Consider the following 23,282-nt stretch of genomic DNA (forward strand, 5'->3'; position numbering starts at 1 on the left):
ATTTTTGGGAAGACAGGGTAGGCATTTGCCCCCTTGTCATCAGAGGGCAGCTATCGAACCGGGTATAAGCTTATGTCAGGTTAGTTTTAGTCCCCTACATGATTCATGTCATTGCTAAATAAAATTAACCATAATTCGTGGCCCGTGATCAAAGATAATACTCGTAAATAATTATAGGGTATTTGTATATTAAATATTTCTAATTTATGTATATTAGATAATAAAATAATTATAGTCTATGGCACGGTTGTAGATACCATAACATCTACTCGTTTCAATCAGCCATTGTTTGACGTTTTAATTTTATACTTTATACATAAGAAAATACCTAGGCTATTTGTATTGAGACAAAAATGTTATTGTAAATATAATGTAATGTAATTGTAACGAGTGGTTTTTTTATCAGTTGTATTATGAGCCAGTAAAATGAGCCTTGCCCCCCCCTCCCCTATAAAAACTGAAATGACGTCACTAATATAACCACGATTGGATTTACGTCAGGACAACTTCCAATGTTCCATATTCTTATCACACATGCGTCAGGACATAACAAAATACCAATTCTTATCATAATAATATTATAATTTTGTAAATTATAAGTAATAATAATTATTATTCAACATTATTTATTGGTAATCTATTAACACACCCAATATCTAACATAGAAGTTGTCTTCTAGGTTAAATTAATGCAATCATTCATACACAAAAATAACTCAAAATGCTGAAAAAATTACAAAAAAATGTTAAATGAATACTGTAACTCCCTTACATATATTCTAAAATAAATTTAACTCAAATTGAATATTTCAACCTTGTATACATAGATTCTCTCTCAAATGTTTATAAAAACTCGCAACCTAGATAAAAACAATAAAACATTTAAATCATCGTTAAACTATAACCAATTAAGGAATGTAAATAATTCTCTTAATGAACTGAACTTATATATACTTATCTAAAAGAAAACATTCAACCACACACTAACATACGTCATGTCAATGAATATTTATATATAATAGAAAACAAAATGAACTGACCTCTTCCTATGTAACTATTTCTCAAATAAGCAAATAAGCAAACTCCTCCAGAAATAGTAATTATAATTAAAATTTACCTTTCAAGTAAAACACCTGAACACATGACATAGTAACAAATCTTATCATCAAAAAACTACCAAAAAAAAGTTTTAATTGTTTAACACATATTTACAACGCTTCTCTAAGGGCCGATGAATACGTCCGTTTTTTGAAGATGTGGAGCCGAAAATGGTACAACGCAGCGGCAGTGCGGCACTACAAGACATGTGCACTACACAATTTAATAACATAGGTATTACCTACACATTATTTGCAACGCCACAGCGGTAAAAAACTGACGTGTGCATCGGTCCTACCACTCTCTTATTCAATTATTACTGGTATAAAACTAACAAAATTCCAAATGTAAAATTAAGCAAACTTCCTATATGAATCATATCCCATCATAAGAATATTTCCAAAATTAATAAACATAATATAAAATTAGTTTTTTTTTGTAATTTTATCAATACTTTTTGTAAGTAGATTGTTATTTATGTACTAAATTATCACCATAATATTATTAATATTATTACTGTTTTTATTATTATTATTATTGTTAGTATTGTTGTTGTAATTATTACTATTATTATAATTGTATTGATTTGTCTCTTTAAGTATATGTAAGTCCAACAAATGTAATAACTGTAAAAATTGTTACTGAGTTCATCCCGTTTAAATAAATATAAATAAATAAATAAAAAGAATCTACTCTATTCTAATATAAAATAATATTATTCAAGATAAACAATTTGATTTCAAATGTAAACACTCTACCACACGCCAAATACACCAATTTGTCGATGTTATTGCATCATCCATGGAAATAAACACCACCCCCAGGCCCCAGGAGTATTCTTAAACGTGGCTCAGGCTTTTTATCGTGTATGGCACACTGATTTACAACATAAACACAGATTTCTCTTAAGTCCTTACTATCTAATCATTCAATATTTTCTTAATATCCGACTTTTTAAAGACTCCTGTAATGCCAATTTTGAATCTAAAGATACAAATTGTGTACCACAGATGCATAATATATATATTATATATGCACTTACTCAATTATATAACAATTAAATTACACACCATAAATAAAATACCTGAATATACATTATTTAATTTTTTGAACAATTTATTTAAAATTATCAAAATACAAAATAATGCAGTCTTAAATATATTTAACAAGAATGCAATTTTTTTTATAAAAGTGGGGGTAACGCTGTACCGCTGTACCTACATTAGATGTTTAGAGATTAGAGGGTCACTGTAATGGATGTGTTAAATTAGAATTCTATAATAATTGTAGACAAATAACGATTGTGTGTGAAGACGGACTATAATATTACTAATTAAATTATATGATATTATTGTGATTAAAGTAATTGATTTTATTATTTGGCATCGGTTCTATAGTAGAAGGTTAAATACATTTTTGCCAAAAATATTTCATTTAAAAAAGAAATGTGTGGTGTAAACTGAATACAATATATTAATGTACTCTCGTCTCAAGTACCCACGAATAATACTTGAAAACTACAACAAATTAACTAAATCATTATTCATGGTTTTAGTATGTAATTTCTTTAAAATCTTAACTTAAAATGTCTGTACAAAATAACTGTGCTTATATATTTTTTAGATTTTTTGGTCACGGTATTAACTATTTATGAGAATCTTTGTTTTAAATTTAAAAATGTTTGCTATACAATTTGAACACATATAATTTTTTAACTCCAGAATGATTTCAAAATTTTTGAGATTTTGATGAATTTTAACTTCAAATACTTATCAAAAATCTTCAAAAATTGTCAACTGCTATTATAAATACTTATGAGAAATAGTGAATGTAATTTTCAAGCTATGTGATTCAACGAATGAAAAAATTTCAAATTTCAAATGTCTATAAATAACTCAAAACGAGTAAAAATATTTTTAAAATTGTGAAGTGTACAGAAAATTCAAATATAAAAATACAGTGAAATTTTATGTATCTACAGTATTAATTTTAAGAATTACATTACAAACCAAAATCGATTTTGCTAAAAACCAATTTTCTCAGTTTTATCTGAAACTTATGTTAGTTTTTTCTTACGCTTTTGAAAACCATTGGGAATTTTTAGTTTTGACTGACAAAAGTACCAACTAGATTCACTTTGCTATCAAGAAAGATGTTGTCAAAGAAAATCGAAGCATTCTTACTGTTCAAAAATATGATGGCAGACACAAAAATAATAATAAAAAAAAAACACCCACACACACGCCACTTTAAAATCAATACATTTCTCACTTCTCTCAGAACCCAAAATTATAGAAGAATAAGTGCATTTAAAATTATTGTTTTTTTATTTTATTTTCAATAAAAAATCCTTTACCTTTCATCTTTGGCTCGGTAGGGGTCATATTTTGAGGAGTCTGATGTTTTACTGATTAAAATATTTCATTATGTTTACATTGCATTAGCGTGGTAGAAAACGACCTTGTATCATTAGCACTTTGTAAATTTTAGTCAGCACCCTTTGTAATTTCGATAAATTCTTGTTTATATTTCACGTTTTGACTAAAATTTTATTTTAAATTCATCTTTAGCATCATTTTACTCGTTGTAATAGTTTATTTAAATAAATCAATGTAAATAACAATTCACATCTTATACTTATTATTGATGCGCAGACCATAGTTCAAATATTAAAATTATAGTCTGAGCCTTTTATACTTAACACCTAATAGCAAGATTTTTATAAAAAAAATTAGGATGAAATTCCATATTTTATCAGATTCACAATAATTTAATCCTAAAAACATTACAGCCGATAATAATACTAAAATACATTACCACGATATTATCAAATATTAATACAATCAACTAAAAGATATTGATAAGCAGGAATGCAATATTTCGACAATTCATGTTGCTAAATTGCCTATGTAATGCGCCGTGTTAAAATAGGTTTTAAAACATAATATTAATATTACTATGAATTTTAATTTTTTCATTATTGTAGCAGTTTGCAATCGGATGTACACATGTATTTTTATCCAAATTATTTTATGCCGTAATACTCCGGCACTACCACTGGCTGTGAATCGCGGATCGGCACACACTCGCACAGCCACACACATAATTATCACAATTTTGTATTGTTTTTATTTTTGCATTTAATTACGTTGTTTGTGAATTATTATATAATATATTATGTAGATTATAAAGAGCGTTACTTCACGTGAATATCATTATAGCACAGCCGCCACAATCCAGGAGTTCACTACAATCAGTCAACTCAAAGCAAAATTGTTTTTACGTGTGCGAATCACCGTGATTCAATATAATAATTGAATATAGTTTTCAACTGTTGTGGCATAAATCACCAGTTTTTATATCATATTAATTGTTATGATATCGTGAGTTTGAATCGCTACTGTGTTTTTTATTGTTTTGTTATCTACCAAGCACATTCACTTGTGCTTAAATATTTATGTTATTAATTGCCATGCTCAAATCACCAGTGTTTTTATATTATTATCTATTATTGTCGAAGGCGAGAACAGCCTTTTCTTATACATAGTGTGTGCCAATTTATACTTATTTAGGCACAGGTAGCAGCTGTGGTAACAAAATTTGTGTTATTTGTTTTTTATATGAATTTTTGAGCCAGAAGGGCCCTATCATATTATATTATAATTTATTCTGTTGGGCCAGAACTCCAGAAGGGCCATAATATTATCATTTACCCTGTTCAACCATAAAAGCTGTGATTTATTGTATTATATTTTATACTTTTTTGTTGCTATGGTTTATTATATTCTGTGTTCTCCATTATTATTCAACCTTATATCATACAGCAACTCAAAGTTGCCTGAAACCGTGTTATCGTTATTTTAGTTTTTAAGCATTCACCCACACATATACACACCTACACATCCACCGTACACTAGCACTCTCTATAGTCTTACTCTATAGATACCCTGTCCACTTCTTAAGAGTCGCTATACATAATACCCACACAAACACAGGTCGGTCGGTGTAGTGTAGTGGCAAACGGAGGATTAGGTAACCCGCAAGCGCATTACATTATTTTACACAGCCAGCCCGTGCAATAGCTTATAGTAGACGTTTTCCAATAATTTTGTCCTCAGAGTCCTTAAGTTCTGTGAATGAGTTCCAAGAGTTCTGTGGATCATAGTTTCATCTATTAAGCCGTAAACTTTAGAGTCTCGATTTTGAACAACCAAAACTGTAGAAGTCGCCCAACTGTACAGTATAGGTGTCGACTGTCGAGTGTACATCATCATTGATTGATTGATTTAGTAAATTACTGTATTGGATGAGTTAAATTTAAGTTGAAAATAACTACATGTGAAAAATAATTCTGAACGGAGGCTATTTGTCAACATATAATTCCTAAGAATATTTTATTATATAATTGTATTAGCAATAGTAATTAAACAAATCACATATTTTATACAGTAAATTATATAATTGCAATATTATTTCATATAATAATGCTTTTTATTTCAAACTTATATCTAATATAAGTCTATTTACGTCGTATTGTGGTAAAACGGTGTGAATAGGTTAGTGGTATAATAGGTGAAACTTATGTAAATATTTTTTAAATGTTATTGCTTATGGTAATATAATAAATATTAATAATACAAGGATAGTGGTTAAACAATTCAAGTCTCTAAAGATTATATTCTTTGAGTTACAGTAAAATAATTATTGTTTTATTAGAGAAATAGTTATTTTCCGTTAAAATATCTAATTTTGTCTACATTTTAACTTGAAATGACTGTACACAAATTTGGTGCATATATTTTGAGAATCTGACACCTGTAACCTGTTATTTATTACAATGTACATGTTCATTAAGCAGTTGGTTTGAAATATATACACAATGCAATTTTTAAAATAAACGTAATAGCTTATACTAATTTTAAGCTATTTATATAGTTAAGAACCTATCCACATTCCACACTGTTCTATGGAACATCGTTGTTGATTTAATATATAAGTTATCTGCAAAATATTAAAAAGCGAATAATAACTTTTTAAATACTATTAAAAATATAAATATTATTTAATATTAACTATCCTTATTCCTTATAAATATATGCCGATTTGTTCATATATTATTTTGCTCACAGACATAAATTGTTTTATAGGTATGTGACTGGTAATACTAAGTTATTAAAAAGAACATTCATTAAAAGTGTAATTAATGATCATTATAATTATGCTGTAATTAAGATGTTATAACAAAAAACGATCTAAGCCGTGGGTTAATATTGTTCACATAAAACTCTCGCACTGTTGTCAGTTGAAGTCGAAAAAAAATCACCCAACTATGAGTTACATTTGAAATTTATCATTCAGTAAAAGTGAGTTCCCTGGTTTTATTCATATATTTACCGAAATAACTCAATTTAATATATTATACCTGAATAAAATATACCTCCACAAGACCACAAATAAGCTATTGTGTTTAACGGATTGTTCATATTATTTAAACCATTTCTCTGCAATTCGCACAATTTATATATATATTTTTTATATTATATGTCAAATGATGAAGAATAACCATTAAACATAATGAAACTTCAATAATATTCTTTAAGAAAAAGTTGTGTTTTTTACTTTGTGGTTTCTTTTAGTACGGCCATTAAGCACAAAGCACAATTGACTACCTATCTCGTTTTGAACTATACAACAACTTTAAAAAAATTGTCATTGCCTTGATGATAAAATCGATGTGTATTAGGGCTAGTGATATTCAATATTTACCTACCTTCAAACATCGTCAATGAATAGTCTTAAGCCTAAGCATGATTGATCGACATATTCATAATTGTAATATATTTTAATATTTAATTCTATTTTATACTATGAGAATTTATTAAGGGCTTATAATTATTTCATCTAAAATAATTCAACGATTTAAAACTAATAGGTACAATTTCACATTCAAATATGTAAGCATTTCTAATAAAAAATATATAACTGAACAATTATTGGGATTACTATTATTTAGTTCAATGGTCAAATAATCTTATAAGTTCATAATACTTTAAACCATATCGTTAAAAAAAAAATCGCTTATAAACTGTCTAATAAATTCAAAAATATTTTAATTGCAAATAAAAAGTTTACTCAAAGTATCAAATATGAATGTATTTATAGTTCAGGCATGTTTATTATTTTACATTTGTAAGTTCTTGAATGTGTGAACATTACAATTTTCCTCTGAAAAAAAAACTTAAGGAAACCCCACCATACTCTTTTTACACAAAATGTTTATTAAACAAAATAAGACTTCATGTATTTTTTAATTTAACGAACAACGAAAATAATAATTTTTCAGCTACTAATATAATGCAACTGACACTAAATTAAACACTCGATTAAATTTATTATTCAAAAAGTCAATCTTAAAAAAAAAAAATTATTTATTCTTTATACATTTAACTAATGAGTATAAAATAAAGTAATAGATTTAAATTAATTGGGTAAAATTAAATTTTAATGATTATTCTATTTTGTGCTGAGTACATTTCTGTGTGTATGAAAAACTACATACATATAACTTGCCAACTTAAAACTATATAATAAATAACAAGGCAACATCGAATCTTGCAAAAATACAATTTATATTTCTTGTTATAAAATAAAAATATAATTACAATAAATCTCTAATAACGTAAATAAATGAGCGCTCGACATAATATTGATATATATCATGACTCATATTTTAATTGAATTGTGTGTAGGCAAATATTTCTAATTAAAAAAAAAAGACATTACAATTAAATGAAAAACTTACAAATTGTTTTTTTTTCTGTAATTGAATTAACTTCAATCTCATAATAACGAAAAACTAAAGTTTAAGATTTTTTTTTAAATGATTATTTTTTAAAAAATTTAGTTTTTTTTAACATTTTACGTCAACAACATAATAACTCGGCAATAGATAATAATTTAAAAAAATTAAAATACTTTTGCTCACTCAATTTGTTATACATATAAATAATAATTATAAAAATTTAACTGTATTATACATACCTACATATTCAATTAGAATTTAATATTCCTAATTAGAATCTATCACCCCACTACTCAATGGTTATGCTGCTGAAGGGTTTATTACAAATAACAAATTAATGACTAAAATGTAATTCAAACAGTCAAATGTATTCGACTTATTGCACGATACCAACTAATAACAAAAAATTCAAATCTGTGTGAATCAGTACAACAAAATATTTTAATAATTATAGTTTATAATATTTTTACGAAATATAACTTTTATAAGTATTAAACAAAAATTGTATATACACATAAGCTACAGGTTAGTGCTTACATAACATTCACTTTTTTTTAGAAAGTAATAGGTTAATTTTTTTTATAAAATAAAACTAAAAGTATACTGTTTGTTTTGTTGTGTCTTCGTTAGATATCGGTAAATTATTTAAGTGTTGGAGTATCAGAGTCAGCGTCTTATAAAATTATTATAATATAATTTAAGTCTTCACAACGAAAAAAAAACATTTCTTTTGTTGCATTAAAATCGTTTAAATACTTTAGTCTTGGTTTATAACTTTTTCGTTGATATAATAAATAATTGTAGCTATATCTATTTCCATATGTTGTCTTATTTTTGTTTTATTATATAATTTATTTAGTTTTATAATGATTATTTTAAGCCTGTACTTAAATAATCACGAAATAAGTAATAAATATTAACAATGACAGATAGTTGGCACTGACAATAAAGTTTGTAATTTTAAATGTTATAAATTGGAGTCATAAACAACTGAATACACCTAATATTATGTCCATTAAATTCATTAGTACCTATCTACATTTGTCTTCAATATTCATATTTTAAATTTGATTTCCTAACAAATGTATTCATTTTATGACAATGTAATTAGTATTTATTTACATATGCACTTTGATAATATTTGTGTTTTAATACTGAAATATACTTTGTTCCACTTTTGATTTGATTCTACTCACCAACGTGTTTTTTGAAATATTGGATAAAAAAAATTGTTAATACACAAATATTTTTTAAAAAAGCATATGATTTATGCTTTATATATTTTTAAGCTAATAACTAATAATCATAACGGAAGACAATACACCAAAATCACCATTAAATACTCAACAGTTCTTTATCAGCAAATTTACACTACTATTTAAATATTTTAACACTTCGTACTTCATACCTCTTTTCAAGTATCAAATAACCAGTCATTTAAACATTACTTAAAATAAAAACGAAAAAAAAGAAAAAATAAGTAATTAGATACTCCAATGGTAATGCATCTGTTAATTTCGCAATATTTTCGTTTCGTTTAATGTAATATTATGAATATTTAAAATATATCATATAATTATACGATATCAGTCTAAGATAGGTACTTAAATATACATTTAATAATAATGATGATACCCTTTATCATAAATCGTAATTCAATTATAAATATTCCATTTTCTTACATTGTCTTAATTATAAACGGTTAACGGTTAAATACGCTTTTAAGTCAGAAAAAAAAATTCCAAAAGACAATAATTAATAATATCTATCCTTTTAGAAGAATAATGTACAAAATATACTTTATTTCTGAAATCGTACACATTGTTTTACCCACACACAAAACAACTTAACGTATCATACTACATCCAGCAATTGAAAGAAGTCTTCATACCACCTGCGCAGTGTTTGTAAATTATATTACAAGACTATACGAGTAGGTATATCCTTTATCATACACATAATATATATATATATGTTATATTACTGCACTGTCTGCACTAGTGCAGTTTATTACGACTATATTTCGTAATAACTAATAACATAGAATCAGCCGGGCAATAACAATGACGTTATATATGTCATGTGTATACTTACAGCATATACCTATATATATTTATGTGTTTTGTAAAATATATATTATATAGTTTAAACATTATACACTATACAGATACGATTTTATCAGAGCAAATGGTAGTCGGGGATTGACGTCGGAAATTTCCTATCCATGTATAACGAAAATACCGACAAATCTCGTTTCACGCACCGGCACATACGCCGGACACAAAGCAAACATTTATATTACTGGTGTAATTTCGATTTTCTATAGAAGAAACTTTCGAGGGGTGCAGCAGCTGGACGTTCTGAAATTAACCAGTCGACCATGTGAACGTCGAATTTTATGGGAGGAAAAACAATTATTACAATATTTTTCAAGCAGATGACATGTCTCTGCGCAACGATGATCAATGACAGACAATTCCCCACACTACCCACAACATAAATCTATAAGAGTTTTTAACGTGCACTGTCCGAAGACAATACAATGGACACATTGCTCATTTTTAATTATATTCTAAAATTATTTCAAGTGTAAAATTGCAATTTCTTTATGACAACCATTTGAATTTTTTAATTAATTTTTTCCGACCCAACGACACTTTTAAGTGAATTTCTACTTATTATACTTGAAATATATTCATGTTAAAAAATATAAACATTGAATCTTTTTATGTATATTAATGCCCGACAGTGTGCATTAACGCCCTTGACGACAACTACGATGACCCAGCTTACAAGCTGCATGCCCTCTCGCCAATCGGTGGTAAATACGAAACACCACAATAATGTAATATTACACATAGTATAATATGCATAGATACATGCAACACAGACCTCGATGACGTCAAAAGGCTATAGTATCCTAGATTTCGGGTAAATATAGCTTATTTTCATTTGGGTTTGAAAATTATCCGTTTCACATTTACATCGGTCTGCCATCCCATCCAAGAACTACATTCAGAAACCATATTATTGTATCGTGACGACAGGCGTAACATGAATATATTTCTATGACAAGCATCATTTTATATAATCATACCTTGAAAATATGATTGTATGATATATCTGTAATAACTAATAAGTAAACATCATAGTATATTAAAATAATTGCTTAATAGAATTTTTATAAAAATATTGAATTTCTGTTGAGTACAAAGGTTCCTAAAATCACCCCATAGTGTAGCTTAAAACTTCTTTCATCCTATCTTAAAATACATTTAGAAATTTAAAAAAACTTAGGTTTTTAAATTATTAATATATTTTCTTCTAAGAACTGCAGCACTTTTATACAATAAGGAAAACATAATAAAACCAAATGTGCCGTATCAAATTTCTTCAAAATTGTTAACATTAAGTCTCCAACTATCACAATATACATAATAATATGTTTATATATATTTATACAAGTTACAGATGGCAATATTAAATTATACAATATATGTATAATAATTGTATAGTATATTAAATAGGTACCTAATATATAATGTTTCGTTGGAGTTAACAATACGAGGACGTGCACTATACAGAATAAAAATCATTCGTCAACAATTAATTTGGCCATTCAAAAACAGTTTCACCGTAGAGAGCTTTCATATTAAATTATTATATATTAACCACTAGAAAGGAATTTTAGATTTTTTTAAAGAACTCAATAAAAAACACAAAAAAACTGCAGTTTTGTACTCAACTATGTCTTGAGATATAAATGAAACTGGTACACTCTTAAGAGATACTAATTTGCTATACGTACAATATTTTATATAGCTGGTATTAGTTATAATTGGAACCACCTATTTGAGAAACACAGAAAGTCACACAAAATATCACAAATTGAGAAATCGAGTGGAATATGTTATCAAATAATAGACGGATCATGTATTCATGTGTGAACAATTGCAAAAAAAAAATATTTAATTTTACCACTGTAGGTAATCACTATGAGAGAAAAATAACCATGATGGTAGCGTAAAAACAGTTTTTTATTGTTTTCTCAGAATTACCTTTTATGGACTTACGTCGTATCTCAAGACTCAAATAGGTGGTTCATTTATAAGTTATTAGTTTTGTGTCATTGTAAATATAGGTAACGGTCCAATATGCGACCTACACACTGATTTACGGTCCAACGAGCGAGCTACGTCATAAATGTAAAATACAAATAATTTTAACTAACCTTTTTTTTATTCCACTTCTCAATTTCGTCAATAACTGCATTGTTTCAGTATGTATGTTATGAAACGTATTTTTCATATCGATCAAAAGTCATCAAAAATGGTTTTTGGATTTTGACACGATCTCCACCACTCTTCTATTGAAGTTGTCTATCTAGTGAAGGAGATGCCCCATTCTTTTTAATATTATATTTGGATTTTATAATTCTCCATAAGCCATCGATTTGTTGAGTGTGTGCTCCTGTTCCCGGGTCAATAAAAAATTCTGAATGGTTAACTGTTTGATGAATATCCATGATGATTTAATGTTGAATACGCTCTCCATTGGTCACTATAAATTGCCGTTTCAGTTTTTATTTCATTTTTAATAATTTGTAAAAGAGTTTTATATTAATGCTGATTACAAAGACAGAACTTATTTTACACGTTCGGATATTCCACAAAATCAGTGAAATATATTGGTTAGGTTAGTATAAGAGACGCGGAAGGTTTGGATCAAACACGATTACAGTATATCCTTTTAATTTTTCATCTACCTACGTGTATTCTATACTTCATGAAAAATACTGACCATTCATTTTAGTGGTATTTAAGTCGAATCTATATATGTCAGCCACATATTTCAGCTTGTTATTTTATTTCTGAGTGATGGAGCTATACATTTATTGGTTTTACAATATTGTGTATTTCTCTTTTTGCCTATAAATAGGAGTGATAAAAATGCTTCTATCATCGACTTTGAGGGTAGTTTCTGGAAAAATTGAATCAAGTTGATCCTTTAAGGAGCCAGAAGTAAAAAAATAGTACGTTACATAATTTTTTCTACTGTACCTATGTGGCATTTACTAATAACTTGTCAAGTTGATAACAAGTTTATTACAATATGTGATTTGTTGGCTAAAATTATTAAAACTTACCACAATAATAAAAAAACGAATTCATAATAGAAATATACTTAAATCAACTACAAATATAATTAGAAATCCTGACACTGGTTACTTTCAGAATCGTTTTTTTAATGCAATGAATAATCCTTGAATAGTTAAATTCAGAATATCTATATTATCATTTATCAATGACTAGGTAGACTCGAAAGACACGCTATACATTAAAGCAATTTTGTCGGTATAATTTTATAATTAAATTAATTTCTATATATTTTGTACACTAATAATAGATTATTATTTGTGTACAAAATGTGTTTGTATTATTATAAAATATACTTTGTACATAATACAAAGTAAACTAATTATACAGAGTAGTAAAGTTACAGTATCAGTTACATAGGTACTTAAAAACTTGTACGCGGATGCAAATACTTACTGTATGTATAGAACGGTAAATAGATAAGGTTATTATATTTCAATCTTCATTTTATAAGATATTGAGCAATTCTCTCAACATTTACTATTCGAATTTAACGAGTTCAACTGGACGAGTATAATATAATATGATAATTTTAGTCAGTTTTAAAACACACAATTTACTCAATATATGTATGACGTTAATGTACCGCATTATTACTATTCGTTTGTAAAAATTTCAATTGTAAAATACTTCACTGGTATTTCTTATGTCTAGTATAATATTATAAAGTCTACGACTCACTGAAGTACCTACAATATTTAAAACTACCAAAGGCCTAGTATTGAATAGATACTCGTATTACTATTCTATGAAGATTTCTGCAGTTTTACAACGACTATTATTTGGCTTATAACATGTTATGAAGTCCTTAAAATAGTAAACGTTTCGTTCACTCGTATATTATTGACGATTTTAATAGTATAGCATAGATAATTTATGTGCGATGATATCAACATGCAACTATCAGAAACAATATAAGTAATAGCCAATATTTAAATGTCCTTGATACAATTCTTGTACATTTCCTATTATAATATAATACATAAATACATTCACACATAATAAATGGTTATAATAGACCGTTTAAACATTTAAGTTACATTGAAAGAAAACGTAAAGCTCAATTATTTTTATTTTATAGTCTTATCAGCTATTAATAAATATTTGTTCTATTTAAGTTTATCGAACTAATCCTAAAAAGCTTCATAAGTTTTGGTTGGCATTATCAGTAAAAAACAGTTGTGTATTGCGTATTTAAGATTTTACTTCTTAAGAGATTTTATATTTCTTCCTAGTAGAAAAAATACATAAAACTTCAAAAATCTATATAAAAATTGTGAAAAGTGACTACCTAGTTCGTACCTTAGTTAAAACCTGAACTTTAATACAGTATATTAAAAACCAAGCTTTAAAAAAAGGCTTTTCTGAAAAATGAAATCTTTGTGATATTAATTTCCGTTTATTTTTATAAGTTATAACATATGGTATGAAGTATTCACTACTCGATTAAATTAAAACCAAATATTTTATTTATTCAACTCTATTTAAGGAATTTTTCATCTATACAATAAGTCAAGAGTCTCTATAAAACAAATGATTGTTAACGGCTCCTTACACGTATTTAATCAAAAAACGAATCACCTATTTAAGTTCATAAACAATACTTTCACATTTTATATTACTATATAAGATAATAATGAATAATAAAGTTATGACTAATAAGTAATAATGATCCATGATCTGTTTAAATTTCCAAGTTTTTTTTATCAAGGGTATCAGGGTCAATATGCTTAATTGTGAAGTTGGCTGACAGTTTAGTCCAGTAGTTGTACCAATGGCCGACTGTGTGACGTCGTAAGATTGGGGCAAAATTAATCCAACGTAATTGAGCAAAGGACGGTAAAATTGTGTTAGAAGTTGATTTGGATAGCTCATCAGAAACTTCATTGCCATGATAAATACAGGTCGTATTGTCGTATGTACTATAGTGGTAATAACTATAACAATCCATAAGTTTATACCTATATTTATCATCATCATAATGTTATATAGTAGGCATTAGGTCATCCTATGTATTGAAGATGAAAGTAAATATACAAAACTGAATAAAAACTACCTATTTATTTAATTATAAACTTACTAATTGAACCCTTCAAAGGCAGGAAAAGGGTTGGCACAATATCAACAAAACCGCACACAAGTATATCTATTAATAACAATTAAAATTATGTATGCAGTAAACTGTTTTTGAAGCAAAAACAACAGACAATGGATTTTCACAGCAATGATATTATACTTACGCATACCTACGTCACCTTAGTGTGTCCGGAAATTTGAGAGGGTATAATTTAAACGATGATCAAGTTAATTAAATGATACGTTATACTATATGATGACGTCATAACCGTATATGATATATCCCCTTGTTTGAGTGGAAAAGGTGATATGGTTATACATAATATATACATGTATATATATATATATATGTTACGGTAAAAGTACGAATACCGGTTAAACCTAGAATTTACAGGTAAATCCTAGGTTTCGCCGATTACTGTTGGTAAATGTCCGAATTTCGGACATTTACCAATTGATTTCGGTAAAACCTAGGATATACAACATCGTTTGGTCAAACCCCGAATGATTTTTGTAGTTCGGACTTTTACAAACGAGATTTGGTAAATCTTAGGATAAACAATCAGTGTTAGTAAAAGTCCAAACATTTTTACCAAAGTTATTAATTATTATTATTATTTAAATATATTAGGTAGGAACTATATCAATGACTAATATATTAGTTAGTATATTATTTTATTATTATTATTATTAAGTACTAATGCAAAAATTGACAAATTAAATTTACTAAGTACATTTATTGCTAGTATATTATTTGTATTATAATTAAATTAATTGTATTATAAAATTATTTATTTGTGCAGGCTTGGCTACTGTGACATCTCGAGTTGCATAATAAATTTTTGGATCGGCATTTACACCTGTTTGTTACACATTTTTTCAAACAATCACACCTTATTAGTCCTTGTCCACCAGTCAACGACAGTTGCGATACTGCTTGTCGAATACCAATTTCATTATCTGGTATAATTGCCGATTCTAAAAAATTTTCTTCACATAAGGTGAACTGATTGCGAGTGAACAGTTGTGAGAGTGTTCCCGCTTTTGTACCCAGGCGATAAAAATCTGCATCCACAACTTGTAACACCTTAGCCATTAATGTGCGGGCATCAATTTTACTTCGATCGACTTCGGGAATTTTAATTTTGACAGTTTGTCCAATTAGTACAATTGGCATTTTCTTGTTTGACATTTGCAACATTTGTCTTGCTTGTTTCTGTAGGCCGATGAGTGATTCTTCTCGATGTTGCTTAATTTTTTGTGTCCGTGCTGGTATTTCATTTTCTATGTCCCTTGTTTCTACATATTTAATTTCTCCGTGTGTCTCTACATCGTCATCGATTTCAACTTCTTCATCTATCTCACCAACTTCAACTATATTTGCCTTTGGTTCGGTAAGTGCTGCCTCTAAATCCTCTTCTGTTTGCAGTCCTGGTAATACATTTTTTGGAATAATTGAATTTGCTAATCCCATTTTCATTTTATTCCCAAACATTGCTTCATATGGGGAGCGTTTGATTCCTGAAAATGTGGTAATTAAATGTATACTTTATTTAAAACTCCAGCCTTGAAAATTTCTGATTTTCGCAATTTTGACATATTTCGTATAAATTCGAACTTTAAGCACTTATAACAAAAAATTGTGACTAACGATTTCAGATTTTTTTTTATCACTTTAAGAACAACTTATAAGAAACCTTGTATTAAATATTCAAGATTTTCTGGTTATTTAAAAAAAAATACTTAGAAAAATTGAAAATTTCAATTGTGTATAAATAGCTCAAAAAAAGTCAAAATACTTTGAAAAACTTATTAGTTTTATCTTGTAAAATACCAATTTTAATACAATACGTACCAGAATGAAAAGCTCCGTTCTTCATAGCTTGTACGAATCGTAAGGACTCTGACCATTTCGTCGTTTTATTTGTCTCCATCCAGGTCGCAATCATACTTTCTATATCCTGATTGGCACGCTCCACAGAACCTTGAGACTGACTGTGGCGAGCTTTTCCGTGAACTATTTTCACTTCAGACCACAAACTACACAAATTTGTAATAACAGCATTTACGAATTCTCTCCCATTGTCTGAGTGGAGTATATTTGGTGCACCGAAAAGAGTGAAAATATCGAGTAAGTTATACGCAACTTCTTCAGCCCGTTTAAATTTAAGTGGTCGTAAAATAACAAATTTAGTCAAGTGATCTTGATAGACCATTATGAATTTATAATTGTTATCAGGATTTGCCTGCATATCAATCAAGTCTACTTGGCAGCGCGAATTCATTTCGGTATGTATAATAGGTTTAACAGTTAGACCTTTTTTGGGCATACTGTGTTTTTTTTGACATGGCTCACATAATTTTAAATAAATATTTATAGACTCAATATTAACATTTTTGTATTTACTATTAACAGCATACACAATACGATTTCTACCTCCATGACCCGTTGCAATATGTGCTTCATGAATAATTTCATACAAATCATCATAGCGAACATAGTAACGCATTTCTTCGGAGGCACCATTCATCGGAACAATCAGTTTTTCTTCTCCGCCAATATTAACAATATCAAACCGTTTAAGTCATCGATAGTGAATCGATTTTTTAACTTTGACCAATTTTGATTCTTTCACTTCGTTCAATAATACATTATACTTTTCATTAGTTATGTATAGAGTGTTTTTATTATTTTTTGCTTCAACAACACCATTTAAAAGTTCATAAAACCGTATTTGAAGTGACATATTGAAAATCATATACTTTTCACGACAATTGTAAAACGAATACTGCACACAATATTATTTTAAATATGATGCCTATTCAATCGATAATCAATCTATTATCAAACCTGTTCCGTATCATAAACTAAATTGCATTGTATGTGCAACACAGTATAAAGTAGGAACAACTTTTAACATATACCTAGAGTACCTTTTTGGCTAATTTATTGATTGTATTGTGATTCTATTGATAGTGATTTGATTGTATGAGTAGGTACACGTGTCAAGGTCTTACAGTATCATGATGTATATGAAAATCGAAATGAAAATTCACAAAGTTCATACTTAAATAATAATAATTATGATAGTCAAGATAAAAGCCGATCGCAGTTTAGTTATCATAATCATAATGTATAATAAAAATAAAATAATATACTAACTAATATACTTAAATAATAATAATTAATAACTTTGGTAAAAATGTTTGGACTTTTACTAACACTGATTGTTTATCCTAAGATTTACCAAATCTCGTTTGTAAAAGTCCGAACTACAAAAATCATTCGGGGTTTGACCAAACGATGTTGTATATCCTAGGTTTTACCGAAATCAATTGGTAAATGTCCGAAATTCGGACATTTACCAACAGTAATCGGCGAAACCTAGGATTTACCGGTAAATTCTAGGTTTAACCGGTATTCGTACTTTTACCGTAACATATATATGATATCTAGGATGACTAGAAAGTCGTGGAACACAAATAAACAACCTTCCACATTATATTTCACCTTAGAACATGCAATTTGACAATATATGATAAGGAAAACTATATATGCATCTGTCAGCCTAAGGTGAAAAATCGTGAACTCTAAATATAAATGTCTAGACTAGCTAGTAACTTACGAAATGTAAAGCTACACCAATAAACGTCAATAAACTGATTGTTGTATTTCTGATTTATGAGTCCGAATCCCGAATCCCGGTAGTTTAGTTCATACATGATATTTTACATAATGTCAAGGGTGTTCATTAACAAGTTAAAAAGTTAATGTTAAGAATACACTTTATGTTAATTAAATTATAAACAGGCAAGTGATAGGGAAAATCATCTAGAAAAGAAAAATATAACTCATTATATCATCATTATTTATTCAGTATCCCATACACGTTTGTAAACTCATCAACCTATCTATTACTTATTATATTTTTACTTTTTCATAGAATTACAACTGAGTTGAATAATATTTGATATTATTATATGTGTAAGTAATTAATTATATTCTAATAATTCATTTGATAGCAATAATGTAGTATAGTTGTGGACCTTTATAGGTAGGGACGGATTGGGATCCGAATTCGGCCGCGGAAAAGCAGAAACCCATTTCAATTGAACAACTGATAAACTTACTACAATGCTTAGTAATTTATTTTAAAGCTATACTTTTACAATGGTAAAATTCAAAGTATCTTTTTTTTTTATGATTAATTTTTACTAAAGTTTCAAACTTAAAATATTAGACTTTTATACAGCAAATCACTTTGTTTAGACTTTTAGAGACTAGATTAATAATTTCACCGTGGTCTAGTGTAGTCAATATTTATTTTTCTGCACCCATCATCATAAAAACTTCTAGTTTTGAATCGGTTAGGTAACTGACTTCAAAGTCTTGATTTAATGTTTTTAAGCTGTAAAAACAATCTTTCACATGTAACTTGCCCCCAAAATAAGGTCAGTAATCAGTACATATTTGTACGTAAGAAATAGATTTGAGTATGTTTGACTACATTCGTTGTCTTTTAATATTTTTACAACACACACAGGAAATGTAAGTTTAAATGAAACTTGAGTCAAATATTGAATGAAATATCGTGGTTGCCTTTTAAACGGCTATTAAAGTTACAACTTATATTTTTTAATACTTCTATTCATTGTTTATTTTTAATAATGAAAATTGAAAGCTATCTATCTAAGTAGTTGTTAGCTTTTATGTGTAAATTAATCGTTCGAGCTTTTATAAAAGTTGTCAGCAGTAATACACATAATATATACTGCCTTCCAAAATAGAAGGGCAGTATAAAAGTCATATTTAAAAAATTTGATTATTTAATATTCCAAATAACTGAAAATTAAGCGTCTTTTTTATCAATGCAAAACGTAGTAAAAACCATTATAAATCTTAATAGGGATTTTAAATGTTGTAAATATACCAATTAATGTGAAAATATTGTCTTAAACAAAGAAAAAATCTATGTTCAACAACATATCCTTAACAATAAAGCAATATATATAGTGTGGCCATAGATCGATGTACTTCATATTTTCTTAGTTATTTGATTTACCTTCTAACATAGGTACTACTCAAGTCTAATACAAAGTAAGCTGATACAATGTATTAGATTATCATCGAAGCGATGAATGTATTGGTTTTACAATTATGTGTGTTTTTTTAATATATTTTTAGCTGTTATATCAAAACAATATAAAAATGAATAATCGTAGAGACTAGAATTTTTCTCCAAATAGCATTTGTGAAAGTTTTTTCAAGACAAAATACAATTTTAAAAATATTTTGAATATTGATAAATATTTTAAATTGTTGACTTACTTTAGTTTATTTTTTCCATTTACGTATAGCAAAATGTTATTAATGAGTAAAAAGCTTAAAAATTCAATACAATGCCCTAATAATTTTACAAGGTCTCTATTTTGTTCATAAAACAGATAAAAAGTATCAAAAATACATACTGGTATACCATTTTTTTGAAGCTTCTTAACTGGAAATGTATAGAATGATAGTTAAATTCGATATTGGAAAAAAATAACGATGTCAGTACCTATTACAAAATGAATTATTCGTTGAGACTCGCTACATTTTGTCTTCGTATATTTCTATATCATTTATTATACAAAAAGTCTAACAGTGTTTGTGTTTTCATTTTTTACGAATCCTACTCATAGCGTGTAATATTTTAACGTTGCATAATTTTTATTATTTTATTTTATCAAGCTAATGTTATTTTTTTCATATCTTCCCACCACTCAATAAATGGATCTTTGTGAGCTCCCACAAGTTAAATCAAAATATTTAATTTATTCCTAACCATACAGCACACAGGTAAGCACATAGATACATAGATAATATGATTTACTAGAGTACGGCTTCTGCTACCATCGATGATGTACGTGTGTTATCACGGTCCATATGGTTATGAATAAATAGGTATGTACACCGATCGGGTACAGCTATTATTTCATAGCCGCAATCTTTTCTTTCGATAAAATCGAAAAGGCAATTGTCCTCGCATTCCAGCTCTCCTCAACATGGAGAAAAAGATGAAAACTTTCAATACGCCTAATCGTTTTGCTGTTCTGTCTACGGCAGATGGTGATACTGAACCGGACGTATTTCCGTCCAATGACAATATAGTTGAGTGTAAGCAACTACCTCCAATAAAAAAAGTACCAGAATCCAATCGCGTGCCACCGATCAACTTAAAAAAAGTCAGTAATTTTTCGGAATTCCGCCAAAAATTAATACAGCTCACGTATATTAATAACTTTTCATGTAAGTCCACGCCATAATTTTTAATAATCCGCCCAATGAATCACCCAACTTTCGTAACAATAACGACGTATCTACCAAGTACCAGCACAGATTTTCATACACTCTGCCCTCACTACATGCACTGATTCAATTTGGTTTTACCACTTTTTTCGTCAAACTGGCGCTTGATGACATTAATAACCAAAAAATATTTAATGTCTCTACTCTGCTCTATACCATTGTGGTCATCGAAAAACCACAAGTCAAAATCAATGATCCAAATTAATTAGTGCCATAAATGTCAAGAATATGGTTACAATTGTATAACTACTGTAATTATTCATCCAGTTGCGTAAAATGTGTCAAAGATCATCTCACCGTGCATTGCACCAAAGATTTAAGCCTCCCGGCTAAATGCATTCAATGATCCAGGGATCATACAGCCTCCTGCAAAGGGTGTCCAACTCATAAGAAATTGATAGAATCAAAAACGAAACCAAGCATTGTTGATCCTCAAACTCGAGTCTCGCACTCGTCGTCACAATACCAAACCTATACTGCTGGTCCATCATCGTGTGCTAACATAACCGCAGCTCAACCAATAAACAAAAATTCCGAGACAATATCCAGCTTCCTTGCCAAAATCAAAACCTTATTAGTAATTAAATCATCTACATTTCCTCTACTATTCCGGGTTTTCACATTTCTTGTTAATTAAATTAAATTATTTTGTTACTATATCATAATAAACATATAATTAAATAATTTTTTCAATAGCTGGAATAACAGAAAAAATTAATAAAAAAGCAAAAAAAACATTTATACAAAAAAAAGGCGAAAAAACAAAAATAAATTGAAAATGAATGATGTGGAACGAATATATATACAGTAGAGCCTCGATAGTCCGGACGAATTCAGACCGAGCATCGTCCGGATTATCGATTTTCCGGATTACCAGAGGTTTTTCAAAATTATCTACTCAAATGACTAAGATTTAACTTTAATTTCACCATCTTTATATTTATTGCATTTTAAATTACAAGAATAATAATTAAATTAAAACTAAACTAATTAATTACAAAAAAAAAAAAATGTCTATAATAATATGTATGTAGAACTTAAGTATAGTAATCGGTAAATTTTTTCTGAACAATACTTTTAATTTTCAACAAATGGAATTTTGCCGTCCGGATTACCGCGTTCTCCGGATTATCGGGGGTCCGGATTATCGAGGCTCTACTGTATATAAAAATTCGATTTCTATCTCATATATTATAAAAAAATTAGCATTTGCTTTAAAATCCGAGCCCTAGTTATCTGTAACATGTGCATTTTAATGGGTCATTGGTCCGTATGTATTTTTGACACTACTTTATTACTAAATCTTAATGATTATTTTTGTTTCCAATTTAATATTATAATGTTAACTGTAGTAAAATTTATAATTGTGTAATTAGATAACTGTCGAGCTGTCATAGTTACTGACTAAAAGCTAAATAAAATTTAAATAAATATTTTCCCTAAGAAGACTTATATAATAAATAGAAACAAAATTAAAATATTTCTTTCATGCTTTAAACAATAAAACTGTTTGCAAAATCAATTAAAAAGAACTTAGATATTTGAACATTTGAAAATTAAAAGGTAGATAATTATATTAATTATTCTTTGGAATTAGTATAAGTGCCATTAGTGGGGCTCGGGGAGAGCTTAGCCCCCCAGTTGTATAACCATATTTTAGTTTTAAATATAAATTATCAGGGTCTGTGCTACTGATACAAGGTAGATAAAGTGTACCACCAGTAAAATGTCCCTAGTTGCGACTATGGGTATTAGCTCTCAATGTTGGATGTATTTAAAATCTTCTTCAAAATATATGATGA

The 23,282-nt window shown here is 28.0% G+C and overlaps 1 protein-coding gene across 1 annotated transcript; it reads right to left on the bottom strand.

The window, feature by feature from the left end:
* Window positions 1-15,918: 15,918 nt before the first annotated feature.
* Window positions 15,919-17,461, bottom strand: LOC111037638 (KRAB-A domain-containing protein 2-like). The gene is made up of 2 exons (XM_022320318.1): window positions 16,987-17,461; window positions 15,919-16,652 (listed from the first exon to the last, which is right to left on the bottom strand). Exons 1-2 carry the CDS (start codon window positions 17,459-17,461, stop codon window positions 15,919-15,921), a joined length of 1,209 nt encoding a protein of 402 aa, XP_022176010.1.
* Between the last annotated feature and the right edge of the window lie 5,821 nt (window positions 17,462-23,282).

Source organism: Myzus persicae, unplaced genomic scaffold (assembly GCF_001856785.1).
Source record: "Myzus persicae strain clone G006 unplaced genomic scaffold, MPER_G0061.0, whole genome shotgun sequence".
Classification (NCBI taxonomy): domain Eukaryota; kingdom Metazoa; phylum Arthropoda; class Insecta; order Hemiptera; family Aphididae; genus Myzus; species Myzus persicae.